This window comes from Drosophila mauritiana, chromosome X, assembly GCF_004382145.1.
Source record: "Drosophila mauritiana strain mau12 chromosome X, ASM438214v1, whole genome shotgun sequence".
Lineage (NCBI taxonomy): Eukaryota > Metazoa > Arthropoda > Insecta > Diptera > Drosophilidae > Drosophila > Drosophila mauritiana.
In genome coordinates, this window is record NC_046672.1 from 13777175 (window position 1) to 13801732 (window position 24558).

The 24558-nt window shown below is 38.9% G+C and overlaps 2 protein-coding genes across 4 annotated transcripts in view; one reads left to right on the top strand and one right to left on the bottom strand.

Annotated features, from left to right (window-relative positions):
• Nucleotides 1-12867, bottom strand: part of LOC117148056 — a 112831-nt gene extending 99964 nt beyond the window's left edge. For all 3 annotated transcript variants that reach the window (XM_033315242.1, XM_033315245.1, XM_033315244.1), the window contains exon 1: nucleotides 12193-12867. The gene's annotated coding sequence lies outside the window, so the exon portion shown is untranslated. The remainder of the gene's footprint in view (nucleotides 1-12192) is intronic.
• On the top strand, nucleotides 439-1777 carry LOC117148057. Its single transcript, XM_033315246.1, has 2 exons — nucleotides 439-877; nucleotides 948-1777. The coding sequence occupies exons 1-2, from the start codon at nucleotides 623-625 to the stop codon at nucleotides 1596-1598; spliced, it is 906 nt and encodes a 301-aa protein (XP_033171137.1). The 5' UTR covers nucleotides 439-622; the 3' UTR covers nucleotides 1599-1777.
• Nucleotides 12868-24558: the final 11691 nt, after the last annotated feature.

Sequence of the window (24558 nt, forward strand, 5' to 3'; positions counted from 1 at the left end):
AATAGCACTTTCTTATCGCCAGGAAGTGTGCATTTTTCTCAGAACCTCTTTAAATTTAAGAGCGCGATAATATATTTAAGATAGGTCAGTCATTTCCGATTCGACTTCAGTTTTAGATCAATCGAGCTTTTTGTGTAATATTAGTTACCCTATTGATTTGCCGTTATTGTTATATGATTGTTATACATATGTGGATCAATCGATGCAATGTATGCAGATCCATTGTGTCCAGCTGTTCATTGCATTCTTTCATTTTTTTTTATTATTATTATCCAAATATTTACATCACTTCTTTTATAATGGTTTTCAAATTTTTTAACCCCATATTTGCTATAGTTTGGCAAGACAATAATAGTGTCTTAGTATTTCTTCTACCTACATAGCAGGCTCTGACTTTTAAGTTTCCCCATGTCTGTAGTATCTGCTATCCCAAAATCACTTTAATCAGAGCGCTGGTCCGAAATAGACATTGTCGACTGACTTTCCTATTTTTTATTGTATCAGTTAAAATTCTCAATGTGTCACTAAAAATAAACGGCCAGATCGCTGAACGGAAAAACAAGAAAATTCGAAGTGTTATTCATTTGTTCGCCCAAGCACAGAATAAAGTGTGATTTTTACAATGGCCAAGGATCAAGAGGGAAACACATATCAGCCATCCGCCCCGGACTCCACGGAGGACCAGAAGCGGGAGCAGCGTGCCCGCCTTATCAAGGCATTGAGCCGCTTCAAGCCCCGCGATGCCAGTCCGCTTCAGTTCTACAACTGCGTCCGCGAACTGTGCATCATGCACAATTGCAGCATCGACGAGGGTCTGGAACGAGCGGCGTTAACTTGGCCAGGACTTAGCATGCGCCAGCGGGAGCTATACGATTCGGTAAGTGGAAGCCATGGATCAGAACTCTTTTTGTCAAAGTGGCGAATCGAACTATCTCCAACTATTTCAGCAACGCCACGCAGAACTGCCGATCCCTGTTCCACGTCACCTAATCTACCGAGCATTCCAGAAGGAGAGCAAGGGTCTCTGGTCCCTGGGCCGCTCCTCGGCGGGTGGCAACAAGCAGAGCACCCGCTACACCCTGGAGTCCTACAAGCCGCCACCCAAGCTGTCCCGCCTGAAGACGCAGCTGAATGAGCGGCGTCCCAAGTACGACAATCTACTGGATCTGCCGCCCAAGGAGGCAGCTATGCGCGTGCCGCCGGAGCCGAATCGGAAATTTTCCAGGGTATCGCCAGCATCCGGTCGTCGGATACGGAGTTTTACGCCTCCGGCTGTTACGCGTGTCCAATCCATCCGGCAGATTCTGTCGATGGCCAGTGTGGACATGAAGAAGAGCACACGGGTGCGGAATTCTGGAAAAAGCAATCGAACCAAGAAACCCGAAGCGGCAGAAGCCGGCAAATCACAGCCGGATAAACTGGCAACCGGAGTTCCCAAGCTGACGAAGAAGAAGACGATCAAACGCAAGGGCATCGCCTCCAAGGCAAAGCGATTGGCCAAGGAGGAGGATCTGCTGTCCTCGAATAGCTGGGAAGAGGCCATCGGATGTGTTCGTCGGCGTCTCATGATGCACAAGCCCTTAAAGTCCAAATCCTAACTATATACTATATATATATTATATACCCCACAAAATGGTGTCAGTAAGTGTAGTTTTTACTTGTTAAAGAATTACATCATCGTCCTCAATTGAAAGGCTGATTGTTAGTCCTGCTCTCCTTTAAGACAACACAAGCCCCTCAAGAACACAAGATGTTAAATTAAAAGTATGTATTTATAACTCAAAATGTACAATCTAAAGCCTTTTAATGCAAACACATTTATGGCAAATATTATGGGGTTAATTATTTCGTTGGCATATTACGATCACAAGAAGAGCAAAAGAAACAGTTGAGAGGTGATTCATCAATTTGATGGCAACCATTTCGCCAAACCTTTGTGTTTAATTGATTCACCCAGATTAACGCATATTAACATACTGATTTCGTTCGCAACCGATCGCCAACATAAAAAGTGTCCAATAAATACTATAATTAAAAGCATTGAGATCTTAACATGAGAAAACACTAACAATTTTCTAGGCAATTTGATGGCATTTTATTTCGTCTATGGCCGCTTGTTTCTCGCTATTCCCCGACTTCTTTTCCTATTAGTTTTATTTTTCTGGTTTCCAAGCGGGCGCAATCATTTTGATGAACCGTTAGTTAAGCACCAACAACAGCAACAATAGCTAATAAAACATTAACGCACACACTGGCATAGAAGTCCAAAAAAAAGATAAATAAAATCAGCAGAGGCAGAGAAAAAAATTCGCAAAAGTTTTATTTCACTTTTTTTTTCTTTTTTTGCCAATCGGCACGCAGAAACGACGTTGAGCATTTGACCTAAATTCGGGGACAGCTCTTCTTCTACGTTTTCTACTATTTTTTTTTTTTGCGTTCTCAACGCGCTTTTGTGCGTTACCCAAAAAAAAAACACCGAAAAAACGAGAGAAACGCAAAAAATTCGCAAACTTTTTTGCGACTGCTAATTTTGCAAAGGCAAACAAAAAAACATTTCAATTCCGCATAGAGAAAGAGAAGCGAAGAGTTGGTAAGGAAACAAGACCGAAACAACTGTACAAAAGTCAGTTTATTTTATTGAATTTTTTTGGGGGATTTTTGTATTGTTTTTTGATTGCCTATGTCACGAAAAATTTTTGCCTTTCGGCAATCTTCAGTTTTGCGGGGATATGTTTTCAGGAGAATTTGTATTCTACCTGTTTGGCAGAAGATTTGAAGAATAGATATAACACAGAGAAATGCGATATAAAATGGTGGGTTTGAAGTAGTTTTTAAATATTATTCATACTGACATAGCCTATTCAGGTTATAAAACAAGACAAAATTCCAAATAAAATCTTGTAAAATTCTATTAGCTCTCTTCCTTCTTAATTGTCAAACTTAAACTGTGAAGAAAGTTACTGCGATCTTTGCTAATGCCTGGTTATTTTTAAGGAGTCTTATCGACGCCTTTAATTTACTTTCTTCATTCTCGACGAAACTTTCTACAAGCGTATAGTGTACGAAAAACTTTTTAGCCAGAACCAACCATCTAAGATTAATTTGAATCATCCGATTTCATTGCCATTCTTTCTTCTTTTTGGCCCATAACAATTTATAGACGCTTCTGCTTGGCAAAAGTTTTGATGACGCTCCAAAAAGACACATGTGGCATAAGTACTTTATTCAAGGGTATTATGATTTATTTAACGACTTTTAATGGCATTTTAGTAACAGCAAAAATTCTATTTTAATTTTGAGAAATATATACCTTTTATGATATAGTTTCAATGATATTCAAAATTACTTTATAGATAAATAGTCAAAAGTAAATCGCATTTTTATCATCAAGATCATTTGGCTTAATTATAAACCTGCCGAATCTTGGGTTTCCCAATTTCTCTGCACTTTTTGTTGTAGTTTTCTTTCCTTTTTGCTTGTTGCTTTGCTCTTGCGCCATTTGACTTCCTAACAGCTTTTGTGGCTCCAAACATATCTACAGACCTACATACATCTACATATGAATCTGCTATTTTTTAAGTCGCTAACTAGGCAAAAGCCACCAAGTTAACCCAACTAGGCGTCCCTCGCCACTCTTCTTATACATATATTTTTTTCTATTGGGCGCTGCTGTGTTTTTGGCTTTGTTTTGTTGTCAAGCTGGTGTCCAAAATCCAAAAAAAAAAAAAAAAAAAATAGCAACAAATTCAGCAAGAGCAAGAGTACAACGCTGATTACGCAATGCGTTCGGGAAACACACACACGCACACACAAACAAAAAAAAAAATAGACACACACAGGCAAGGTTTTTGTTTCGTTTCCGCGATCAACGCGCTTGCGAAAACTCACACAAGCATACACCGAAAAAAATTCGCAAATAACAACAAAGTCGCTTGTGCGTGCGACCCAATTGGAAATTTGACACACATTGACAGCGTAGATAGGCGAAAAAATAGGGGAGAGGGGGAGAAGGGGAGGGAGGTCGGGGATCAGGGAGTGACGAAGCCCAGAAGCAGCTGCTCAGATACAAAGATACATCCACAAGAAGCGCGGATACAAGTTCACATGTATCTACTGTGCCCAAAATGTGTGCGAAATGATACCCTCACCAAAGAGAAGGTTTCCAAACACCAGCAACATTTGCAAAATACTAAAATTAAAATATAAATATAATATTTAATAAATATATATAATATTTAATAAAATTGAAAGATTTTCTTGATATATATATTTTTTTAAACTTCAAATTTGTGCAATATTATGAGCAATGGTTTTTGTTCTTTCATATTATTAATAATATTAATAAAGGAAGGGCACAGCTTCTTTGTCAGCGTTTTCCATGGCGAAATTAAAAAGAGAAAATTTATAAAAATAATAAAAAAAAGTGTGTGTGTGGGGGAAACACACATCTGCGGATTTGTGTGTGTTTGCACTCATTGCTCATTTGTTTCGTGGGCTTAGAGTAACTGGCAACTGGCCTGACCTTTGGCTTGACCGTGGGCGTGAATTGCGAATAGTTGCGAAAATACAAAACACAACAACAACAAAAAAAACACAGTGTACTTTGCAAAAGAGCTGGAAAAAAAGAAGCTCGAAATGGCAGACAAAACTGTTTCTAGCGGGCTGCTTGTCGCACAGCTGAAATTCAATGCTATCTACGCACATCTACAAACACAAATTAGTTCAGTAGGTGCTTCGATGTTATTGTTTTTGTTGTTCCTGACGTTGGGGTTTAATTTTAGATGGCTGTGGAAAAATTAAACATTTCTCAGTGCGAATTGCCAGCGAGAAAGAGAGATAGACAGTGCGAGCGAGAGAGAGGGAGCGGGGGAGCGTGGCTGGGCCCATAAAAAATTCGCACATTTCTGTCCTTGACACACATTGCGTATACGCAATCTACGCAGCCGGCTCCGCAAAGCTGATTTCGTTTATGAGTGCGTGCGAATTTTTTTTTTTTCTAGTTCCCCTCTTTTTTTTCGCAATTTCGCATTTGTGTGTGACCCACATATGAAATCAAACAGATACAGATAACATATGTTTTCCTTTATATGCCTAGGAATTTTTGCACACACTTTTTTTTTTGCGGAAGACAAATTTGCATAGTTGGGAAAATATTGTTTGGCAAGCGGGAAAATTTCGTACTTCTCCCACTTTGTCATTGATTAATGAAACCATCGTTTGTGCATTTATTTTGCCCGCTGCGAGGTCAGAAGGTCGCAAACGCATCGCAAAAGTCGCAGCAATTGACAGCTGCCAGTGGAGGAATAGCGAATCGTATATTTTCAATGGTCAGAAAATGCCAAAAGTTAGCGCCAAAATATGGCATTAAATCTTTGCTATTAAAATAAATAAATGTTTGGGTGTTGAATTAATAAATAGCATTAATCAAAACATAATATTATCAAATAAAAAAAAAGTGCAGCTACTTTGCATATCTAATTCGTGTGTATCTTCTCTACAACATTTTTTCTTACAATAATTTTGCAGGTATATTTCTTAATTTTTGCTTAATGTCATGCGTTGAGGTGCTAGGAACGTGCCTTCTGCCGTTTTTCAGTATTTTATTTTTGTGCGATAACAAAATATTGCTAATGTTATATACAAATTCCTATATAATATGTATAGGTTTCAGTCGGTCGGTACATCTCACCACACACACATATAGTTCGCCCAAAAGTTCTAGTCAGCAAAGTGTGACTGATAAAAGTTCGTTTCTATCTTGGTGATATTTTTTGCCTATTCTTCTTTTTTTATTTTTTAATGATTTTTTGTGTTTGCCAAACATGCGAAATTGCGTAAGCAGCAAGAGGCGAAACTCGAGAGAGAGATTAGAAAAGTGCGAGAGCGAGAGAATTGGCAAAAATGCGAAAATACAAAAAAAAAGAATCGCAATCACACACAGATACGCCAATACCAATGCAAATCTACACATTCGCACGCTCTTCAACTTGACTTTGAAAAATGTTGACAGAGCGCAAATAAAGAGAGGTAGCTCGCGATTTTCGGCAACATTTTTTCCTGTATTGCGGATTGTATTGTTTTTGCCATTTTTTTTTTTCTTTTCAGCTCTTTTTTTGGGTGCGTGCGTTGATCTCGCAGAATTTCGGCTACGCACTTTTTTGCTATTGCGAATTTCTCTGCCTTTTTTTCGCATTTTCTTGTCATTGTGCGTGTGAGTTCATTGACTTTTGTGCGTTCTGTGCGTGCCTCTCTTTTTTTTTTGGCGATTTGAGGCCTACAAGGTGTTGTTGTTTGGCCGTCTGTAATTTTTGTGCGTGTCGTTGATCTCTTTCAGGCCGAAAAAAAAATTGTGCGGGTTCATTGAACCCCTTGATTTGGGGCTTATGGGGCGTAGGAAAGTTCAATAGACTCGCGAATTTTTTTCGCGGTTCGCCTAGCTTTTATTCTTCTTCTGTCGCTTCGATTTAGGCATAGAAACAGGCAGTTATTAATCATGGACGGAATCTGATTAAAGGGTTGATAAAGAATGGGTATTTGTGGGCTTTGGCTAATTTATGTGGGATATATGGGCATTAAAGTATGACAGCGAAGTTATAATCGCTATGAATTCAAAGTAGTTTAAAATCAGCAGCATTTTGGGTATATATTATATTATTTATGTTGACCTTTCTTAACTTTCACAAATATTACCCTATTTCACCCTTTAATCAGATTAAAATGTTTCCATTACTAAATTGCAGCTAATTCTTCTTATTTTAACTTTTCCTTTCTCTAGCACCCATTAGTTATTTTTTTTTTCCATTAGTTGAACTCCTTCTGCCTTCAAAGATGAAAACCCGCCCGCATTTAGTAACGAATTCAACAACGCGATCCAACAATCGATCTTTCACGCCTGCCCCATCCTTCACTTTATTTTCCGCGCAATTTGCAGGCTGCCATCATTTTTTAACGCTTCGTAGTCGTGAGGGGGTGGAGTGAAAAAAAAAAAAATAAATGCAAACAAAACCTAAAAAAAAATGTACAAAAATAAATACATATAAAAAAGGGGTTGAGTTGCCTAGGTGAGAGCATAATTTATGCCAAATTTATGCATTTTTTTCTGCCGCTTCTTTGCTTTTTCATCGTCTTTTTGTCTCAACTTTCGAAAGTTCTCTTTTATTTCACTTCATTCGGCCTGCCATTTTGGCCAAAGCCATGGGAAACATTTTGCAATGGTCAAAACGCGTGTCGATTCTGCCCGTTGGTGAAATTTCGTTTCTAATGGCCGCTGACAGTTCCGAAAAGGTCAGACATCAACTTATTAATTTGTATAAATTTATGATAATTCTTATTGAAACGACAAAGAAATGTGTGAGCTAGAATGATTTTATGCAGTAAAACAATAACTATTAAAAATAACTATTACAAATGTTTTATTAGTAAATATTTTATTATCGTGTTATAATTGAGCACATAGACGATTAAAAAGTTTTACAAATCGTAGAACTACGAAAGTGTCTGTTCTGCGGGCCATTTGATGTTTGCCCATTGCGAAAAAGTGTGCAAAAACCGGTTGTTGTTTTAATTTGCTAGCGTCTTCCACGCGAATCAAAAGTGAGAAATCAAGTCCGACAAAACAAAAGGCTGCAGAAACTGTCACCCAGAAGAAGCGAAGAGTCTAACGGGTTCCTAGTCTTCTAGGCGGTCGAAAGTGTTTCTAAATGGCCATACAAAAAAAATATAATAACAATTTACAGCTCTGTGTGCGTGTTCATCAGCTGCAATGATTATGTAACTCTGAGCGCAATTAAAACAAAAAATAGCGAAAAAAAACTAAAACAAAAAAAAAAAACAAGCGACTGAGCTGCTATACCAACAATGGCTAACTGAATTAACCTTGTTCTGTGGACGGAAATTGCACAGACACATGGAGCGATAGAGATACACTTTGTATCTTTATTTGTATCTTGTGGGGTCCTTGGCTATAATTAATCCACAATTACACATACACAGAAGGAGAACACGCAAACGGGGCCCCAGCCACGATCAGATATGGCATTTTTTCCTCTTTTTTCTGTATTTTATTTGCTATTTTGTTTTTTTTTTTTTTTTTGCTTTTTTTTTTTGGCCAAACCAAACTGAAAAATTCAGCTCCGTCCGAAATGCTAATTGCCAATGGGTCAGACCCCCGGCTTGCATGTCGCTTGTTCCTGCTGCTATTAGTTGAAAAGTCAGTCACACAATGTGTCACGCAGCAAAGTGCAACTCCACACACTAACACATACGCTTTTCCCATCGCTTCTCAAAGTGGTAAAAAAAATAAGTAAACTAAATAAATAAGGTGGAAAAAAAACACGCATACGCAATGTGTTCCGGGCGGTCGGAGCGAAATTTGAAAGCGCAGTCGGAGTTGTAAATCAGTGGGAAATCACTGCGGCAACGCGGATTTTCAAGGTTTCTGGCTCATGTGTGGAGTTCCACATTTAATTGTTTTAAATATACTAAAAATATTTCTTTCTTTTACATGATCTAAATCATATATTAAATTTTAAAATACATTTTATGTAAAGGAAAAATATACATTTAATGCAAGCTTCAACAATTGCGACATAACTAAAGCAACTTGAATTCTAAAATTTTATTTAGTCGATCTCAACTTGGCTTAAAAAATGATTTTCTGCAGCCCTAAAAATTAGTAGACTTGTTTGTGCTTCCTTCTTGTTTTTTTCCCCCATTTGTGCATTACTTGTTCGGCCAATGTTATGCATTATAATTGTACAATAGTAATTGTTGTTGCTGTGTAAATTAGAAGGCGGTTGTCAGATAAAAACAGCAACTACAGGGGAAAAAATGTAAAGAAAAACTACGAAAAAAAAAATTGAACAACGCAACTGAGAAATGCGCAATAATTGATGCACGCAAAATGCGATTTTACCGCCCCAATGGGAGCGAGCGAGACGGCACTAGGCTTGAGGGGGCGGTGGGCGGAGGGTCGGGTGGTGTTGTGTGGGTGGTATTTGGGTTTGAGGTTGGGGCATTGCATATAATTGCGTTATAGTTTGTAGCTGTTGCAATGCCACAGCGATAACACACACGCCAGCCCACACACACACACACAGACGCACACAAATTCACGCATGGAATTGCATTTAGGGTGACCATGCTCCTATTGCATGCGCACTCGCTCACTGCGTCTCTTTCTCTCTCCCACTGTCGCCCTCTCTCCCTTGCACAATGCCAACTGCACACTGCACATTTCTCTTAAGCTCCTTTGTTGTCTGCTTAAGGTCGTCTATTAATCACTTCCTATTTTGCGTGAAATTTAATTTCGGTTCCTCCGATTGGTGTTACCCTATCCTTAAATGCTTATTTAACTTGGTTAGAGTGACCTTTTCTTAGAATGATTCCTTCAAAACTTAGGACTTTTAAGCTTGCTTAAGTTTTAAGGGCTCAGCGACTTGAAAATATAATTAGGGAAACTTCAATATCGATTACGTTCGGATGGCATTCAGTAAATTAACTATTTATAGTCCCATTTCAGTTGAAATTATATGCAAACGGAGAACTTGTTAGCCAACCCTTTTTCCAAAGACTTAGCTGGTATTATTTGAAGCGATTTGCATGCCGATTGCCTGAAGTTTTTGAGTAGGAAGAGTCTGTCAATATTAGTCGCACATAGGCATACGAGTAGAGCATTATCAGAAAAGCCCACGGTCTGAGTACCTGAACAAAACACCTGGGCCGATCGGGTTGCATTAATAATAATTAACGGCATATCCAAAGTGCGTATCTTTGGCTTGAAGTGGTGCTGTAATCTTTTTTCTTTCTGACGTGTGAGTTGGTGTGTTTTGAGTTCGGCTTTCAGTGTTTAGTGTTCAGTATTCCGTTTTCCGTAAACAGAAAACCTGCGACTGGCGCCACAAAAGCGAGTGGGAGTTGCGGGCGTGGCAACAGCAATAATAACAATTACAAATTGCACGTTGTTGTATCGTGAGCAATGCTGTTTATTTTATTTTTTCCTCGAATGCTTAGCTGAGCACGCATTTTCGATAAAAAAAAGAGAAAAAGAATGTATATGTAGCTTAAGCGATATATAGTGTGCATTACATAAAAAATAACTCATGAATGCAGCCGCGTGTGTTTTGATATTTGAACAGTAAGAAAACTAAATAAAAATTTAACACGCAAACACGCGGCGTATGCGTAATAAAAAAAACAGAGCACAATGCGGAAATCCTTAAAAAGCGATATTAAAAACCACTGAGCGCGTATTACAAAAATCTTATAGGTCAAACTGAATATAAAAACGAATAATATTTTATTTTAAATTCGATACCCTCTTGCATTTAAATTCTTTTTATCGAATTCCGTTTATTTATTTTTTTGTTTAGGCCAAGTCATGATAACGGTTCTCCAATTGAGCGTGCGAAAAATCCAGAGAGATCTGTGGGCTGTCAACGCTTTGAGTTTGAGAAAAGCGCAAAAAGACGAGAAAAGCGAGAAAAAAACGGCATCGAGACAGAGGAAAATTGATTTGTCACGTTGCGCATAAATTGCACATAATTATGTAAGCAACCGTTTCTCCGTCGCTGCATTTTCACTTGGCAACCCAGCTCTTTCGCCGCTCAATCAATAGGAATAACTTTTGTTTTGCCGTCTCATCAATTAGGCCTTAATTTTGTCATAGTATGGCCAACTTGCTTGGGTGCTAACGTTTTATTAATGGGAAAAGGCATTTCCCTCGATTCGCGACCCTGGGAACTAGGAAAATGCTAGAGGAAAACTAGCAAAACTGTTTTCCACCATGACAGACCTTTCGAGTTGTTCTGAACTTGTACCGCTTTCAATTTATCCGCCTTTCTTTTTTTTTAACGGCGAATGTGACCTTGTTTAATAGTAATTAAATGAAAAAAAAAAATCATAAATGGTTTTGAAAAATTCTAAGGAACTTTAAGTAAAACCTAAACCTTTTTAGAAATGCTAAGGGTACGAAAAAACATGGCGGGGTCATTAATGTATTTGTTTAAGAAAAGGGTTCATTACGGTGTTGTAACCCTGGACGATTGTGAAAAATGGTATTTCCGATTCGAAATTAGAGGCAGACCAACAAAAAAAAAAACCTTTCTAGTGCCGCAGACAGAAGAATATAATATGTAGTTAAGTATATCTATATAATGGACAAACCATTAGATGTGCTGAAAGGCAGGGTTGTCGCTCACACGCACACAGATGCCCGCCAATACACTCGCGGCCATTCACAACAGGGCAGCTGCTGTCAATCAAAGAGGAAAAAAAGCTATGACAGCCATGAACATGACGACTGTCTGTCTGTGTGTGTGTATTTTTGCTAATTTTGGAAACTGCAATTAACGCATGCACACACACACACATACAAGCGAGCGTTTGGCTAATTAAAACAATTTCGCAATTGTGCAAAAAAAAAAATTCAATTTAAGCAGAGAAACCTTCAGTTGAGCCAAGCCAAAGCGCCATGTTTGGCCACACAATTGTTTGACAGCAAACACACACAAACACACCCGTACTTTAAACCTCTTTTTTTTTTTGTTGGTACGATCTTTTAGCATTCACTTCCCATTGTCCAAAAGCGCAGACGACGTCGCTCACTTCCGCTTCGATCAACTCGAGCCAACACACAAAGTAAAAAGAAGCATGCAAACAAAAATAATAAAATAAGAAGCCAAAAACCATATGAAATAAAATAAAACTTTTGTCATGCATTAAGATTTTTTGGTTCTTTTCCCCCCGATTCTGCTGGGCTACACCCCTTCTCGCCCCTCCTCTCCTCTTCACATTATGATCCCATATGCGCAGCGACCTTGGCCTTCAAAAATAAAACACAAAAAAAAATGAAAAAAAAAAATTCGCAAATAATTTTTGCAGTCTCTTTTTTTCCTGATTGTGGTTTGGCTCGCCTTTGTTGTTTGATATTTTTTTCGGGCCAAAGAGGGAATTGCAGGGGGCACCAAGGGGTTAAGACACCCTGTGTGGTTAATTGCATGAAAACTACAATTTGAGAATTTTGGTCATATTTATGAAAGCTAGCTTGCGATCGATTTTAGTTGAATGCTAACAATTATCTAACATTATTCTCAGTGAGAAATTTATTAGATTTTAGCAATTATTTATTATTCTTTGTGAACGATTTCCAATAATAGGTAAAAATAAATTAAAAAAATTATAAAATTAACTTACCTTAAACTAAAACACTCGCCAGTCGGGCGTTACCCGTCCAGCAATCCATAAGTTTCAATTTTCCAATTGAATTTTGTCGGGGGCCGTCGTCTTCGTCGATTTTGGATTGTTGTTTGTTGCAGTTGCTGTTCTTGTTGTTGTTAGCTTGCTGTTGTTTTTGTTGTTGCTGGTTGTTCTTGTTGTTTGTTGACTGATCTGTGACTTTTCGCTTGCGCCTTTTTCAAAAATTTTACTTTTTGCACACCGAAATATTGGATTTTGGGCTGTCTTGCAACACTGTCATATATTTTTGGGGTTTTCCGAAAATTTGAAATTATTTCCAAGTTCGAGAGTTTTTCCCTTTTTTTTGCTTTTTGCCTCAGGAAACGAAAATTGTTTTATTTAGATTTGGTTTAATTGGTATGCTTTCCTCCTTTTTGTTGTTGTATCCATAAACATTTAATTGGTCCAGTTGGTCGAATTTGTGGGTGTGTGGGAGACAGATGGTGCGTACGTGTTCGTTTTTGTGTGTGTGTGTGTCATTAGAGTGGGATAGAGAGAATGTTCTAGTTAATTCCTTTGTATCTTTTCTTTATTAGCCAGAGAGCGCTGCCAGAGTTGTAGCGTGTTTATCTTGTTGGTAGAGTTGATCGTAATAGAGTTGCCTTTCGATTTGCCGAGATTGCGTATTGTGTGAATTTGTTTGCCTTTAGCTTTTTGGTTTCTTTTTGCTGGTTTCTCTTTGAGTTTTACACGCTTTCTTCTTCGTTGAAATTTGGAATTTTGAAGAATATGCTGAAAGGATAAAAAAAAAACAATAAATTAATTATCTGTTATTTAAATATGATTAAATTGATATTACTTTACAATCATTTCAAAGCACAATGATGTTAAAAAAATACAATAAATAGCCCAAAAAGTTCTTACTTAATTCCTTTTCTACAGATGCAAGAATTTTTAATCAAGTTTGGCAAATTGAAGTTGAAGCTTACTTTCAACCGAGTTTATTGCCCCTGAGCACTTCTCGAATTTACTTAATTAAACGTCAAATTTGACTATTTACCTTAAATGTAGGCTATGGCAAATGTCACAAATGTGAGAGTGTGTTGGTGAAAACTTTCACTACTTTAATTACCCCAAAATGAATGTTATTCTTGTTTGCCAAGAGGCGGAAGAGAAATGGGTGGTTTTTCGGGGGTTAAAAGTTGAATGGCAATGCCACATAGTCGACTGTTATAGTTGTTCTTCTTCTTGTACATGTTGTTGTTGTTGTCTCGAAAAGTCTGTTAACTGTCTGCGTTGTTGCCTCAAGTGCCACACACACACATACACACAGACATACATATACACACACTCATTCAATCTCGGGTAGAATGTTTTGGTGAAATTAACACATATACAGTGATGAACACACACAGTCATAAAGAGAAAAGTTTTCAACTGCAACATGTGGCAGGCGCGCTTAATTATGACGTTGCTCACAGTGAGCGACAAAAGTCAACCTTTGAATTATGTCTTCATGCAAATGGGGCTCACAAAAGGGGATTTCGGGTAGTAATACCAAAATCACAAAAAAAATTATATACAAACAATCTTAAATATATTATTTCATAAAAAATAACATTTTATAGTAAAAATATGCTTCCAAATGAAGTTTTTAATTCACGCTCTTGTTCAACAAATGACTTGACCATAATTGCAATAAAAATTACTTCAGCCATTTAAATAATCTAATAAAATTAATACAACTCCAAAGTAGTTTTGGCCACTCTTTCCTAGATTTTTTTTCTTAGCCATGAAAAGGATTGTAGGCGTTGGATTTTCCCTCAACTTTTCGGCCGTTTGACGTCATCGCTCCCTCTTACTCGGTCTGCTCTTTTGCATATTTTAATCAGCCGCAAGTGGAAAATGGGGAAACAAGAAAGAAAAGCTGATGGCTGAGTAAGAAAACGCCGAGCAGCATCTGGCAGTTGTGTCTGTGGTTGTGGCATTGAAAAAGTTTCCATTTTTGCCTCGACTTTTAACTTGTCGTTCTTGTTGTTGTTGAGCTCCTGTTGTTGGTTTTGCCAAGCATAAGTAGGTTCAAAGTTCAAGTTCAAGCACATGCAGAAAATGGCAGCAAATTAGCCATAGCTTCCTGATTAAAGAGGAAAACCTCTTGTGGCTTTAACATTTAGAAGTTATTATTACTATGTCTTTCCATTGGCAAATTGTAAATGAATCCAATTAAAAGATTTAAAAAGAACATTTAAGCTCAATCTTAATGAGTTTCAGGCAATAAAGTTATTGCTTACCATACTTGAAGGAAACCCACCTAGCAAAACGATCAGTTCAATTGCTGCGAAATCGAATGGGGCAGCACGCACTGATAAGCCTCACTTGGAGGACAGCAAACAGACAGAAAGAAGGCTCTAAGCCGGGGGAAATCCGGACGGGCCACGGATATAGACAGAAGTCAGGCATACGGACGGACAGACATACGGACAGACAGACAGACGGACGGACGGACAGACAGTTAAACCAATGCCAGACATCCAGACGGGGAGTCAGACTGAAGTCAGACGGCGAGACGCATTGTTGATAGATACTCGTACTAGAAGCGAGTCTAGAAAATGTCTAGGGGTTCTACATCTGCGTACATGTGCATATATATATATAAACATATATTTAGTGTGTTTATGTGTGGCAAATACATATGTAATTCCCATAAACAATGACGACAGGCTGCTTAAAATGTCTGCACAGCTGTTTGATGTGTGTGTGTGTTGCATCAACAGTTGAGGCAACTGCAGACAGTTGAAGATACACCCCACGCCCCCTTTACACCCCTGCAAGTACACGTGAAACCGCCTTGCACCGCCAACATCCCCACACCCCCGGCCACACAATCGACACATATTTATTAACCCTTGTGCAGGAAAGTGTCCTGATTTATGCTGTTAATGAAAGCTTTAATTTTTGCAAAGGGTTTATTGCCATCAAAAAGGTTTATAAAAAAAAGAGTCAATGGAATATGTGGCTAAAATATTGTAAAACATAATGTTGGTAACTCACAATTTTACTATTAAAGATATTCAATAGCGATAAACTATTTGAAACGCGCCTAAAATATTCATTAGATAAATGCACGCCAAATTAAAAAAATTCACCGCAAATGGGCGATTTTCGACTCCCTGAAACACCAGTGGGGTTAAACTCGTGGCCCAGGACTCCAGGAGTGAAGAAGACACACAAAAATAAAAATGAAAATAAAACGCAACAAAACACAACAACTGAAAAACCCTCGACAGTGGCATGTTGCATATTCCGTGTTGCAGGTGAAACGCGCTGTTCTCGTTGAATGGGAAAAAGGGGGGCAAGTGCAGGGGAAATGCACGGGGAAAAGGGAAATGTCAGGGGGGAAAATGGCGAAGGCAATGAAGGAGAATGATGTTTTTTGAATGGGAATGGCAGAGGGTATATAAAAATTGCAGGGAAAAAGGGCTCCGAAGTCTGGTGGTACATAAAACTCAGCCCTTGGTTGGCGTCTTGCGTTTTTAATTTCGTTTTCTTTGTGCGCATTTTCCATTTATTTTATCTGTCTCGTCTGTCTGTCTGTTCCCCTGTCCCCGTCTCTTTCTCTACGTCCATCCTCCGTCCCGCTCCCTCGCTTCCTCAGCGATATGGACAACTAAACACGGGCAAGGACATACCGAAAGGACACCGACGAAATTCCATCCACTTGTGTGCAATTGTCGCCCTGCGTGACACAAAAAAAAACTAAGAGAGATCGCCATAGTCGAGTGTCGCGACTATTGGATACCCACTACTAAGAAAGTGAAGTGCTCGATAGCTTGGAGATAGAAATGCAGTAAAGCGAGTGCCGCAGAAACACAAAAATCGACTTGGGTAATCCTAAACTATGTATATGTATCTCATGGTGTCAGAAACAATATACCCACTTACTATACGAGTAACGCGCATAATAAACACATATAGAAAATACCGCGGGCAAAAATGTTGACAATAAATTTATGCAATAGTAATAATCGAAAAAAGGCGAATAAGTAATAGGTATGACGGAATAAGTACATCATAAATTGCAAATAGGAATGCGTTCTATAGCGCAGAAATACCAAAACAAAAAATTGATAAGGTGATCTACATTTAAAGTTAAGATGGATTTTTGAAATGCTTCTCCCATTTAAATTTTTTTTTTTTAATATGCATTTTAAAGATGTATTTCCAAAGAATTCACATATAAATCCTGTGTTTCCAGACCAACTTGTTCTTCAGTCAATTCTTCTGCCTGCTAAATGTTTTCTCCACAAAAGTGACGATATTTTATTAGAACTCGTGGAATTTTTGTGCATCTATTAGTGCAGTGGTTTGGTTTGGTTTTCAGCCTGGGCGACAGAATTCGTTGAATTTATGAAACTTTAGACGGCAATCGACTGACGACGGGGCGAAACCGAGGGATAAACGGACAAATGTCACGGCATCTCTCCATTTCGAGAGTGTTTTATATGGACTGGGAGGGGAAATGCCATAACGAGACAAATATAAAATATGCCAAACAAGTTAAGGAAGTCGAAGAGGTAAACAAAGTTTCCACAATGCAACAACCGCAATCAAAAGTGGTAGTCAAGCCTGCACTTTGAAAGCTGTCATCTGGAATCAAGTCATAAACAAGGCAATAATTGTTTAAGGCATTAAATTGTGAGTCCCAGGACGAAATGACAGAAATTTAATATTCATTTCTAAATAATCTGTATTATCTTAAAAATTTGTCTAGCGTAGAAGTTCATAATACAATTGTTAAAACCAAGAGAATGTATGTACATGGCTCATTCACTGAGACACCGAGCTCCAGAATGACCGACTGTCTGGCGGACGGAATGATTGAATGACAGGCAGCAGAATGGTCAGTAACCCCTCAACCCCCTTTTGGTAAAAAGCCCCCATTCTTTTTGGCCGGCAACCCCTCTTCATAATTATAAAGTTCTTTTCTTGAGCGCGTCTGCAATATTTGCATAAATTATTGTACAACAAACAACAGTTTTTTCTTTCTGCATTCATTTTCCAGAAAATGACGTTGTGAAAAATGCAGCAATCATTTTTTACGAACTTATTTTGTATAGTTTTTTTTTATTGTATTATTTCATTTTTTTTTTTTTGTTTTGCATATGGCAATATCAGTGACGGAATTCCTGGAAAAACACATAGGCAAAAAGAGCGAAACAAAATAAAATACAAAAAGAAAACAGAAGATAAATACGATGGAGAAGGAGGGCGGCAATTACAGCGGGTGCATTACACCGGGAAAAATTTTACATTTTTTAAAATTAATATATAAAAGACATGATTTAGGGGAAGAATAATATTTTCAAGAAAAGTTAAATAACATTTAAGTTAATATGTTAATGTTAAGTTAATGTTTTTTTTTACTGTGCAGCAAGTGCAGCTGCAGCAACAACAGCAAAACGTCAACGTCAGCGGGGCAGTGGACAGTGAATATGAATGCGAATATGAGTATGAATATGAAACCGACACCATGCCCCTCTGCCCCGCCCCCTTTTCGGTTGCACCGCCTACTCCTTAAGCAAACTGAAATCTCAGTGTCAGCGAATATCAAACAAATGCAACGGGAATCATCAACAAATTTGTCTTCACAAGAATTTCGAACCGGAGATGGGGGAAAAATGCGAAAAATTATGTGTGGGGCCACTGGATCAAATTAACCAACACTGGTCACCAGGGATACTTTTCAACTTTTCCTAAAACAGTGATCTCATGTGCATAATTTGATTTCAATATTAAACGTTAAGCAACTTTTTACCAAGAAATAGTTTTGTTAGTTTGATTAAAATATTATAGCCCCGAAATTTTGCAAACGTACTTATTTATTACACATTCGTTTCCGAAAATTCTACTTCAACATCATTCTTTTGCCGGCAGTATTTTCTTTACGTTTTGCTGTCGTGATTCTGGTTAATAAAATAAAAGAGATACATGTCGTTGAACTTTTTGGCCATGTCGTTACTTCTTGTCAATATGTAATACAAACGAGCGGAGCACATTTTTGTTAAGTCAAGTTTTTGCAGAGCAGTGATTTTGCAATTGCCTCATTGAAATCATCGTGGATATAATATCGATATATTATTATTTTATATTCGGCATCCAATTATAATGGCATTCTTAGTTTTAAATTGCATTTCCGTATACCGATTGCCGCAAATTGTTGAACCCCTGTCAACTCGGTTGATAGCTTCGAGTGAAGTGAGAGGAAAGAAGTTGAGTGGTATCCAGAGGCTTACAAAAGAAACTTGCGTGGACGCCTCATCATAATCTTTTCCCGGCTTTTCCGCCCCTCTAGACCTCCTTGAGTTTTGTCTCACTTGCGGTTCGAGTTTTTCCCCGTGCGTGTGTGCATATGCCGCGCCGTGTTTGTGTGTGTGTGTGTGTGCCTGTGTGTGTGTGCGTTTGATTCCTTCTTTTCGCACACACTTAAGCACGCATTTTAGGCGACATCCTAGCCCCCTCTTAACCCACACCCATCCCATAACCCTTTGACGTCTCGTGTTTGGTTTGCCACTTGGGCATTTACCCAAATGCAATCGATATGTGGAACACACACACACACAAAAACCAGTGTGGTGAAGGCATAGAGGCCCATGTACAGCAGAAAATGCAATAGTTATTTTTTTAAATGTAACTACGATTTAATATGCACTAAAATGTAGTTTAAAATTCAATAAATTGAATCTACTGAATTTTGACAAGTACATCTTTGCATCTTCCTCAAGAACAATCCTAGTATATAGCTCACTTACTGAATTTGATAACCAATTATTATTTTAGCCAATAAAATCAATGCCTATCGAATATTCTATTCTTTCCCCGATTTTTGTTGTGTACCAAATGGGGGTTTGTTTTCGAGCTGGCTTCGTGAAATAATTAATAATAATTCATGACGCACAGCCTTGTGCCACTGCAATTAGAAAATGTCAAAGCGATGGCAAAAATAGTAAGAAAGGCGCAAAGGATGAGGAGTGGTGAGGGGGGGGGAATTTCAGTCTCGACCCTCTACAAAATTATGCATAAACGCATTTTAGTGCGCCTACAAGTAGGCAATGCCAAAGCAACCGAGTCGCCGAGCGAGTCGGCGAAACTACAAAGGACCTCAAAGCCCAAGACGATGACGTCAAAGGGGCAGGCGGGGCATGGGCGTGCAACGAGTGCGGGGTGGGGGGAGGGGGCAGTGGGGCGGTGCCGGGTCGGGACACTTTTGTTGCACATTGCGTTCCCTCTGCCAACTGAAGTGCACTTCTGACGCACTTCTCCTTTTGCGACCCGCAGGGAAGTTCATTCTAACAAATAAAAAAAAAAAACGAGAGAAAATATAAGAGTTTGCTAAAACAAAAAGAAAGAAACTTACAACGCACACAAAAAAAAATGAAACCAAAAGCGAAAGATTCGCAAAAAAAAACCAAGATTGCAATGCCCTGTAATCCATTGAATATAATGTGTAAAAGTATACTCATTCTGTTGATTGCCTTTGATACACTTTATAAACATATTTGTATATAAACTATTAATATTAAATACAGCATCGAATTGAATAATGTATTAAAATATAAACAGAGATAGTAATACAATTGGGCATTAGATATAAATATTTAACTACTTCCAGTTGGGCTTGTCACCTTTTCGTCCTAATTGAAAGGGTATCTGATAAAATGAGCGCGGAAACGAAGAAATGCGAAATAAAAAAATGAAGGCTCCTTTGATCCTGTCGCTGATGCAGCGCTCCTCCTGCTGTTGCAACTAACTCACGCAATTTTCAAAAAAGGTTTCTCTTTGCTGACAGCGCCAGCACCACCGCCAGCAACAACAACCATCCTTCTGTTGACAAAGGCTCAGGAACAACAATAACAAAACTTGGTTAAAAACGAGAGGGTGGTTGGGGCTGCTTTTGGGCTGGTTTGGAGCTGCCTTGGGGGGGTGGGGTTTTGGGGCGGCTGGGTGGCTGCACAGATAATGAAAGGTCGTCGAAGTGCGTCGCATTCATGTCGCTGCCCCCGAGAGCAGATGATGCCGACAGTAACATGAAAAACAGAGGCGCAACCGAATGAGACAGACGCCAGCCCGAGGGGGTGAAGAGGTGGTGGGTGGGGGCTGGGGCTTTTGCTTCGCAAGGACCTCGTCCTTGGCAGCAAGGAAAGGGGAGCGGCGATGGGTGGCGCATGAAAGGAACTCGGCTGCTGTCGGTGACACAACTAATCAAGTGTTAACCAGTCCAAAAGCCTTCGCTGCGGTCACTTTTCCTAGAGGTGACAGATGGGGCAAAAAAGTAGCTAAGGCAACCAAAATGCGTAAGGGATAAAGTCCTTGCAAGGGAAGAACAAAAAAAAATGGCATTCGATGGGGGGAAAACTCCAACAATTGCTGTCCTTTGACTGTCTGATTATGGAAAAGAAAGAAATGTAGGGTTTGAACACGGAGAAAAATGTAAATGATAATATATTTCCTAAATAATTTGTTTAGAATAAAGTAGATGAAATAAGTAAACCTTTCCTGATCATTTAACAAAACAAAAAATAGAACTAAGTTCATATTTGGTTTTCAAGCAAGCTGCAGTGACTCTATTTTTGTAACTTTCGTTCTCAAGCAATTTGTGCAAGGTGCAAAATGCAGTTGCTCATCGCCAGCAGGGCAACATCATAATCACCATCGTCACAACGCTTAAACCACATAATAAGCCAGCTTTGTTGTTCTTGCTCCCGTTGGCGCACTGCCGCCTGTCCAAGTCGATTTGTCTCAACTGTCACATCAACAGCTATGCCATTCGCAACGGAAAATAAATAGGAAATAGAATAGTTATACTTTAAACGAAACAAAAAACTGAGAAAATATACATATTTAAACGGTTTCGAACTTAATTTAGGCGTGCAAAAGCAGTAACTATTTCAGAAACGGCACAACTTTGAGCTGTTAAATTTTAAATATTTCATGTCAATTTTTTAAACATTAATTGCAGTTCTCTGTGATCTTAATTTGTTTCGTATTTAATTATTGGCTTTACCCTATCTCTTTATCGAAATAAACTTGCAACTGAAATTGACAGATCCAAATTTCCGAAAGGTGTGTGCTGTGTGTGCCCCCCCATTCGCTCTCCCCTCTCGTTTGGCCTACCCCCTCCCCCTCAAAAGTTGGCAGATGCAAAACGAAGGACTGCAAAACAGAACTCATTTCGCATCGGCGACAAGTGCGCGAAAAAGTCCCGAAAACGCAACGAAAAACGGACAGAACATGTGTCGCCCCATCCCCTTTTTTGGATATATGCACATATATATATATACATTTATATATACATATATATATATAAATATATGTACATATATGTGCCCCCTTTTCGGCACTGCCATGTTGTCCTCGGTTATGTCCGATGGACGCGATAACAGCAAAAACGACGCCGGCTGCTCTCCGCCTGTGTCAACGTTGTCGTCATCGTCGGGGGCTAATAAACTCTCCCGTTTAGGTTGTCGCATACCCTACATGCTGGGTATCTAACAAAATACTTCAGGTTGGATGTGAACAGTGCCAGAATTAATACCGTATCCAACTTAAACCTATAATTACTGATAACCTAAGACGTCGAATGCAAGGCTACGAACTATTACATACTCAGTATAACTGGAATATATGCACAATTGAAGATTATTTGATAAGTCGTATTTTTAAACCTACAGAAAATATTTATGAATATTTATTTTTATCAGGATTGTGATCCAATCCTCCAGATTTTTTCAAATTTTATTTATTATTTATTTATTTAAGTAGAATACCTACATAATATCTTCATCTAAACTCGCATAACTGCCAAACTACCGCCTGCAAGAGTATTTTAAACTTCCCAACCCGATTATATCCTTTCTTAATACATTTTTTTCCTTCCGGAAGTGCGTGCGCCCCTGTGTGAGTGTGTGTGTTCGAGTTTGTGTGCAGCAAATAACAAATAAAATGTCCCAAAAAACAGCAGACCAGAATGCAGCAACACGGAAAACGAGCGCGAAAAAGTGCCCAAAAAAAGGCGCTCCTTCCCCTCTGATGATGTTGATGATGATGGCTGATGAGCAGGGACCCCCGTAACCCCCCGTTGCCCCCTTCCCAGCGAGAGCTGGCCAGCGCGTTCCACTTCACAACGCACAGGAGCAAGAAGAAGAGGGGTCAGGATGCAATTGCAGTCAACCCCGAAAAACTCAACGAGCGGCAAGAAGAAGAGGCGACCAAATTGCCAAAAATTACCAAAAAAAAAAATAAGAAAAAATAAAACTAAAATCGAGGAAGAAAAGGGAAAAGTCGAATACGGTGATACACTCACATAGAAAGAAATCGAATATAGAGTGTTGCAAGTTACGCACTTTAGGCCATTCAACTTTCCGAAGTATCTAAGTATCTTAAGTGCCTACATATTCGAAAAATCCGCCCTCATCTAACTTAATTAAACATAATAGCATTCAGTTACACTAATCCACTTTGGAATATTCGAACTGCATCGAAAAAATGCAAATACCCTGGTAAAGGACTCGAAAAAAGTGAAAAACAGGACGAAAAACTGCAAGAGATATACAAAATACCCGAAAAAACTGGCAAAAGAAGCAGAAACGAAAGAAGTGAAATATATAAATAAAATGTGAAGTGGCGGTTGCGACGCAGGAAGAACGAAAGGAGGGGGTCTACATTTCGTCCTGTTTCGTCCTGTTTAACCCTTTTTCGCACACCGAAAAACGCTACACGAGCGAAACACGAAAATGTGTTACAAACCAGGGGCATTCCGCTTCTGGGCGGGATGGGGGCATTACTTTTTTCGGGATGGGGCAACCAGACAGACTGTGCTCTTTTTATATATGTTATTATATTGGTTTTAACTTGATGTGTTGCCTGAGTTTTGCTGAATTTTCTGTTGCGTCCATGAAAGTTTGGGGGGGGAAGGGGTGTTGAGCAGTCAGATTTCGGTTATGTGGATTCCGAAGACTGGAATGCAATTGACGGGTGTAGAAATGCATTTCAAATTGATTTGATCAAAAACATTATAATTATACCAAAATACCCAAAATATATATAAAATATATTGCAGCGAATACTTAATATTAAAGGGGTTTAATCAACCGTTGAAATTTAATTAGAGCAGTTTATATGAATACGTATTTTGGGTGAGTGTAACAAATGCACTCCACTGCAGCACATTAAGGGGGTTTTTTTAAATTGGGGCAAAACGCACAACAAAAATTAGAGCGATTCGAAATTGGAATTGATAATTCTCCTGGTGCCACCATCATCGCCACCATCATCATCCATGCGAAGGGTTGCCAACTCACGAATTTCCAAACCCCCTTGGCCTCCGCCCATGGCAGCCTTATTTTTTTGTACTGATTTCCTTTTTGCTTTTTTGGCTGCTTTTACTTTCTGCATTTGCTGGCGGCGGCATCTTCGTTTTGTTTTTATGCAATATAATTCGCAGACCTCCCGCCACCCCCTAATAAGGAGTGTTTCCCTCATTTGCGCCCCCTTTTTCCTCGCCGTGTATTCCCACCCCAACGTTATACGCCTTCTTTTTTTGGCAATAAGCTTTTTTTCGCCAAATGCCGCAGGGTTGTATTTACATAAGTGTTCGATGCACGTGAAAGGGGGCTATGCAATTTTTACCCTCATTCGCATTTGCGACTTGCTTTTTTTTGGACTTTTTCCCATTTTTTGGGCTCTTTCCCATTTAATGGCTTAACTTTGAGGCGGTGCATTTGATGCTGCTGGGTGGTCAACTTTAAACGAATTCCTAATGAGCCAACGTCTGCTATCCGTGGTTTTGGTTTAGTATCTGTACTTGTGACCAAATTAAAACATCGTAAAAGATACGAAACTTGCAATATATACATTTTATGTGCATATTTAAGCTCTTAAATTTAAAATACTTGCGACATTGAATATGTATAATGTAATAAACAGAACCTTCACTTCCACTTTCCATATTTATTACATTTCTTTTCAGTCCCCTCGAAGTTTCCGACTTCATTATTTCGATCTTATCCCAAACGAAGAATCAACCTGTTTCTTTCGATCGCCAACTTCTAAAGTTCTTCCTTTTCATTTTTACTTTTTTTTTTTGGCCCCCAAATTGTTGCAGGTGGCAATGGAAATTTGTCGAAATATAAATTCCATTTCACTTTGAATTTCGGCGCGGCACTTCTTCAGAGGCAATGGGAACCCCTTGAGCGAAGATCGTCGATCCTTGAACCCTGTTTTTGGCCATATTCGTGGTTCCTTGCTCCTTGGCCATCATTATAATTTTTGGTCAACTGTGTGTGTGCGTGTGTGTGTGTGAGTGTCTGTTGACTGTTTGTCTGACTA